The sequence below is a fragment of the Meleagris gallopavo genome, chromosome 2 (assembly GCF_000146605.3).
Source record: "Meleagris gallopavo isolate NT-WF06-2002-E0010 breed Aviagen turkey brand Nicholas breeding stock chromosome 2, Turkey_5.1, whole genome shotgun sequence".
Taxonomy (NCBI): Eukaryota; Metazoa; Chordata; class Aves; order Galliformes; family Phasianidae; genus Meleagris; species Meleagris gallopavo.
Genome location: NC_015012.2, coordinates 8,631,777 through 8,638,877, shown reverse-complemented (window position 1 = coordinate 8,638,877; position 7,101 = coordinate 8,631,777). Strand labels below are relative to the sequence as shown.

Below are 7,101 nucleotides of genomic sequence, written 5' to 3'. Positions count from 1 at the left end.
TCTCCTTCTGTCTCTTGGAATTATAATGGCATCTTCACACAAAAAAAATTCCTGTTTACTGTAGCCTAAAAAATCTAGCCTGCTTCCTTGTTTGTGCAGTACCTGTTAATTCCTATGGGGCAAGTAAGTCTGGAGCAGCGTGGAGGCAAGATCAGAGCCTGCTGTAAACTCAGTTATAATTATGCAGTGGCATGTGGGATGGAGAAAGTTACGTTCTTTTACCAATTCATTTGGTAAAGGGGGAAAATTCTCTTTTGGATTCCTAGGAATATATATATGTATTTATTTATTTATTTGCATTTAATCCTGTCCTTAACAAGGTTTCATTCTCAAAAGGCAGCTTTCAGTATTTCACTTTCTTTATCGTGCCACTTGTGGATTTTGATGTGAAATACTCTGATGCATTCCCTGTTACTGGTATTTAATTTTGTAATTTCTCGAAATTTGTTGAATGCTTTACCAAGGGTAGAATAAGTCCTTTGCCTAGGTAGATTGCATTTTCTTCTCAGGCAAGCCACGAAAAGTGTTTCTGACAACAGAGAGCATAGATTTGGAGAAACAAAATCACACTGTAACTCAGGTACAAGAAATCTGTTAAATTCTGGGGTGGGGTGGTCAATGGAGTGGAGATGGGAGAGTACAATAGAACTTGAATTGAGAGAGTTTTTTTCTTAAGTTTTAGTAGGCTAGAAATGATCTTCCTGTCTCAGCCTCATGATAGCTGTTCCTGTAAGTGCACAAGCCACACTGTGACTGGGGAGTGGCCATACAGCTATTTCCCAAAATACATTTTTAGTACATTTAGCCCACGTTTAATGTATGTGAGGTAATGAGATTTAGAATTGGATCTTTGTAGAGTTTTTTTTGTTTCCTTCTTTTGGCTAGTTGTTTGCATCTTCTCTTATGATTAAGACGCTTGCTTTCAAATTGGCCCTGAATGGAAGAAAACACTGGCTTTATCAGAGCAAGGCTGGGATTATGTTAGTAGATGAAACAATCTATGCTAGAGACCAGCGCATATGCTAGAGACCCACAGTGCATGTGCCTGAAGACATAGATGGTAAGGCAGGTGCCAGGCTGGCTGTCAGCATGGAAATTAATTCTATCTTCCATATATAGATGGAAGGCTGAGGGAATAAGCACTAAAATGCTTGCTATATTTAGGTTGTGAAGACCCAAGTCCTAAAGCTTGCTGAAATTTAGCACTTTGAAGCATCTCTAGCACAATGAAAGAGCACCCAACATGTATGAGTATGTTCGTTGGATTCAAAAGCTATGAGTCATTTATCCACAAAGACAGACTAAGAATTCAAGTCCATCTTTTTATGAACTCACTGCTTCTAAGAGAACATCCCGGAATGCACTTGCAATTAGTCACTGTTTGTATTACCCAGAGCAGCGAGCGTCATGGCATCTAATGCATTAGAATATTGATTCAAAATAATCAGTAATATGTTCCTCCTGAAACTTTGTTACATGACAACCAAAACAGCGTGTAGATGATAAATATCTGTCAGTAGCTAAGTTTCCATGAAAACTGACTTATGCTTCTAAAACTGGGTAACTGCTTGTGAAATAGAGGCAGGGGAGCATAACCGGCAAACAGAATTATGAACAGAAGGTCAGAGAGAACACTAAGAAGAAGGTGAGGTCAGTGAGAAACAGTTCACATTGTTCAGGACCACTACAGTCTGTTTGATCACTTCACTCTTTCAGGGCTGTGGAAGTTCTGTGTTTCTAGCATACCTTCACTTTCCAGAGTGTAAATGAATCTACAAGTGAATAGTTGAAAATTTAGATCTTGTTGTGCGGTTGGTTTCTGTCAAGCAGCATTTTGTGGCTTGGGAAACAATAATACAGCCTTATAAGAGAAACATTGAGTGTAGTCCAGACTTTCTTCAAGCACCAAATTCTCTGTAGTTAATATATAGATCTGAGCTTGTCCAAACTGTGAAAATACATGGTTCCACAATTCTGAGCTATTCTGTCACCTGTGCTTATTCCAGATTTTAGATATCTGAGCCAACTGCTTTCTTACCATGACTTCGGTGAGAGTTTTGTTGGGTGGCTCTGGCCTGCTGAAACAAGACTGAAAAGTGTCTAATCAGTGCATTATAGTGTGTTGCTTTACAGCCTAAAATGTTACATTAAGACGTTAAACTATGGTCTTGTCTATTGTTTGTGGTAGAGAGATCATCATGGCTGTTATGGCTGATGCTGTGGTAAAAACAGGCTTTGCTGTTGAAGGCTGTGTGGAGATTATAGCTATATGCACTATAACTGATGCATTTGTCCTTGCAGTTGTCAGCTTACCAGTCCAATCCATCATTCTGTACACTGCTTGGAGGTTATACAGAGGCTAACAGGAACAATCTGTTATCTGCTATGACTTTCTTTTGGGAGTGAGGTTTCACAGAATCCCAGGATGATTAAGGTTGGAAGGTACCTCTGGAATCGACTTGTTCAACTTTGCTGCTCAATGCAGGGTCAGCAAGAAGAGGTTACCCAGAGCCATTTCGGTTTTGAATATGTCCAAGGACAAAGACTCTGTATCATTTCTGAATATCTTCTTCAATTGTTAAATTACCCTTAGATTAAGCAATGTTTTTCTTGTCTTTAAATGGGATCTCTTGTATTCCAATCTGTGCACATCACTAACAAGTCCTTTCATTAGCTATCACTGTCTGCCTCTCTTGATTCGATACCCTTCCACAACATAAAAACATAGACAAAATCCTCTGTATGCTTTCCCTTCTCCAAGTTAACCAATCACAGTTTTCTCAGCCTCTCCTCATGCATCAGTTGTATCAGCACCTTAATAATCTCTGTGGCTGTTTTCAGGGCTCACTTTGGTAAACTCATGTTTTTCTTGTGACGGAATTTCTATTTGGCAAAATAGCATAGCTAATGCTTATGTTGAAAAACAGGTTTGTAGTTGACAATCTTCTTTATCAAATAGTGTTATTGTGCTCTTTCTATCTGTTGTGCTTTCCATGCAAATAAATAGAAGGTTTTGCTTTCAAAGTGACCTCCATAGGTCTTACTGCTGCCAGAAAACCCATATTAAAAGATCTCCAGGTGACTGTGTTTTTGTTACATTCAGGGTGTTGTATGGAAAGATATGGAGATCAGAGTCTCTATTCTGCCATGGGGTAACAGCAAAATTGATTCCTATCTTCATTTGCCCATGGGTATCTGTACTGATCCAGTAGCTATTTTAGTGTCCCTAATAAATCTACCAGTTAGTGTCATGTTCAGATCATTTATTTTTGTGTCCATGAAGAAATGGTCTAATACTTGGGAAATCATTTCACGTGAATCTTTGAATCTCAGGCAGTCTATTGTAGAAATTGGTTTGAATATATTTTTTTATGAATCTGGACTTGAGAGAATCTGCCTCTTCCAGTCTTGCGTTGCAGTGAAATAAAATACCTGCTTGGCAACAGCTCTGTGAGTTAATAAAGTTTCCGTGGTAAACTATGAGAAGCCTGAGAATTTCAAACTAAAGTTATTGCGCCAGTAACTCAGAAAAGCAATTCCTAAAACTCCTGGCACATTTATCCAGAGGGTTAGCAGTAGCACAGAAATGGAAATCATTGTTGAGAGCCACTGCGTACTTGGAATTAAAATCCATCAGTCTTCTGAAACTGAGGAGAACAATTTTTGTGACATACAGATGCTTCTGTAGTTCATAACAAAAATTAGATCTATGGCTGTTTTCTATCCTATTTGTAGGGAAATTCATATCCTTAATCCTTGTAATATACCTAACTTGGGATGACATCAAAAGAAATAATGCATGCATAAAGAAGATAAGCATTTAAACCACTTTCAGTGCTTCATTTTATTTAATTTCAGTAAAAATGGAGTTGGCCATTTGGATGAGGGCGATTGGAAAGGAGAGGATGCTAAGCATCACCTTCTGAAGCTGGAACTTCAAGCATAGAAGTCAGAAGAATGTGGAAAATAGAAGATTCATAAAACTTACCAGTCTGCTTGTTGGAATTGGAGGGGAGTGGAGAAAGAAACATAGCAAACCACAGGAAAAAAAAAAATCAAATTTCATCAGATAAAAGTTGAACAGTTAGTATTGCCAGGGCTTTTTTTGCAACCCTTGCTTAGTACTTTTATTTAGGTCTTTTACATACCTGTTGGCAGCTTCTTTGCCTGATGGGAGTTTTGTCATATTGAACAGGGTGTAGTGACACTGCTGTGTTTCTATTGAGAAAAAGAATGTGTCTACTACTGCTGAGACACAGAAAAGTCTCCTAGCTATTACTGGTGTAGAGTTAGAGATTTTGTATTGATCCTTGCTTGTAGCAGGCACAAATAGTTGTTGGTGCAGATGGTTCAGTGAGGGAAGGACAGGGAGAGACACACAGATGAACACACATAACCCAATACATAGTAGAACGATAGGAGTTACTTGATAAGGAAACATTTATGTTTCAAGAGGATAGTGTGAAAGAGCAACGGAAAATTTGTTGCCCTGACCAATTACATTAACAAAAACCAGTATTCCTCAAAAATGCTCAATTTTGAGTCCTTGAAATCAACTTAAGGAAATGCAGTAAGTTTTTGTTCTCATCTTAAAATTTGCAGCTGAAGCAATAAAAGATGCTTTGTAGTAGGCTTTATAATTACCTGTTGTGTAGTTTATCTCCAGTTACAGTATGCTAAGAGATGGGTTTTTTGCTTGGTGCTGTTTTTTTCATTGTAACAGAAAAGAAAAATGAAGAAGTAGATTAGTAATGACTTGAATGGATTCGCAGAGAATTTCTCATCTCTGTGTTTATGGTGAGTGACCAGGCAGCAGACAAGCTGGCGTGAAATGGATGATGGTCATTCTGTAGCTGCTGAAGCTTCCTGTTGGAAGGCATCCCTTCACAAATGGTGCCATTAAGTGTTTTTACTGGCAGCCTGTGCACAGTTCAAAAAAAGAAAAAGTTAAATGGGCCAGAGAGCATTACCATTGTTATTTCATTCCTAAAAATTGTCAAATCTGTCAAGTTGGAAGGGACACAAGGATTGAGCCCAAGTCCTGGCTTCACACAGCACCACCCAAACCCTGTGGCTGAGTGCTGTCCCAACAAAACCCGGAGCTCCAGTGCTGGGGCCGTGCCCACTGGGCAGCCTGCGCCATGCCCCCCGCCCTCTGGGGCAGAGCCTTTCCCTCACCTCCAGATCCATTTCTGCAAGGCAGCTCTCCAGCTGCTCTCATCCCCCAGCTTGTATATCCAGGGCTACCCCATCCCAGGTACAGAATTTGGCACTGCTCTTTTTAAATTTGTGCATTTGGTGACTGCACAGCTCTCTGATGTGTCTAGATCTCTCCACAAGGCCTCCCTACCCTTGGGGGAGTCAGCAGCTCCTCCCAGTTCATGTATCATCTGTAAATTTACTTAGTACACATTTGAGGTCAATGTCTAGATTTATAAGAACACTGAAGAGAATTGGCCCTAAAAAGGAGCTGTGGGGTAACCTCACTAATGTCTGGTCACCAATGTGATGTAACCCCATTTAATGTAATTCTTTGAGCATATCCCCTCAGCTAGTTGTTCACCTATTGCATCAAAGCTTTTGTAAAATCACAAACAATTACATCTTCTGTCTACCCATGTTCAGTTAGGTGAGTAACCCTGTTGTAAAAGTAGATTAAGTTGGTTAAACAGGACTTCATTCATGAACCTATACTGGCTGTGACCTTTGACTGCAATATCTTTCAGTAACTACTAGAATAATCTTCTCTATAGTGTTACTAGGCACTAAAATGAAACTGACAGGCAGATAAGCGTTACAGCACATTCAGGAAAAGACAAATATTTATATTTTTTACTACCTGTATTTAGACATGTCTTACTGGGCACAAGAGTAGTCAGATGTTAAATCAGAGGTGATGTAACTGAGCATCTAGGTGCAGTTCTTGTGCTAGCTGGCAAGATGTCTCAGATGGAGCTGCAGAACCAGCTGATTAGGCAGTAGAAAATGGACATTAGAGAAAGCAAGCCCATTCTGTCCTCTCACATCTCAGAGAGTAAATTAAGCCAGGAGAAATGGTATGTTTTAGTTGTCGTGCTTCCTGTATGTTACCTGAACCAGCAGTGCAGTGCAAGCCTTTGAGACTGACTCATAGCCTGAGTCTGACTGTAACAGTCCTTGCCAACAAGAAGCAGGGGAAGTGATACTTAGAGAGGGGTATGCATGCATGCTACAAATTTCACATCTTGCTTTGCAAAGAAAATTAAGAAAATTACTTGAAATGGTAGGTGACATTTGCAAGAAGTTCAGGAGCAAAGTGTGATAGAAGAGCCACTAGCTGGGGTTTCCACATTTAGCTTTTTTGAAATCTTGGTGCTTAGAAGCTTGGTTTTGCAAAATCCCTGGGAGGGGAGTCCCTGACTGAGATGCACTGTGAGAGGATGGTGGTGGGGCTATAGTATGAGTATACTTGTGTGTACTCATACTATAAGCATGTGGAGCTGTTTCTCTGGAGGCTTTTGCCCTTGTAAAGTAGCCTTTCTTATCACTCTTCTCCTTTGTTATTTCCTTTCGCTGCATGATGAGAGCAGATGGGTGCTGCTTCAAAGAAGAGTTGGACATATAGAGAAACCATTTCGGATCTCACTGGAGTACATTGCTAATGGGAACAAGAGCATAGCAGCTGTGGATTCATTTGCAATGAAGAACTGCACTGCAGGTAATGTACCTTATTTTATTGTTTCTGTCTTACAACGTTTTGGTGTCTTTTAGGAGAGGACCATAATTTCTGACTATTAAAGAACCTTCATAGAATTAAAATTTCTTGTCAGATCAGTCATTTAAACAAAAAGTAGGATACCTTCCAGGGAATAGTTTTGCTAATCTTGTATTAGAAGTTTTTCACCTCTTGAAAGAACCAAGATATTTTTTTCCTGTTTTGGAAAGAAATTCTAGAGAAATTACATTTTGGAAAACACAGACGAGTACTCTTCCTAGCTTGCCAGATGCATATCCTGACAACTCCACTTTCTGCAGAAGATAGAACAGGTAACTGGTGCCTAGAAAGATATCTTGCAAGCCATTGTATGGATGTTCCTGGTAATAATTTGAGTCTTTTTTTTT

At 39.5% G+C, this 7,101-nt stretch overlaps 1 protein-coding gene across 2 annotated transcripts in view; it reads left to right on the top strand.

Annotated features, from left to right (window-relative positions):
- ALK (ALK receptor tyrosine kinase) overlaps window positions 1–7,101 on the top strand; it is a 751,299-nt gene that overhangs the window by 643,034 nt on the left and 101,164 nt on the right. For both annotated transcript variants that reach the window (XM_031552309.1, XM_010706516.3), the window contains exon 2: window positions 6,570–6,697. In XM_031552309.1, coding sequence (XP_031408169.1) covers window positions 6,570–6,697 — 128 coding nt within the window. The remainder of the gene's footprint in view (window positions 1–6,569; window positions 6,698–7,101) is intronic.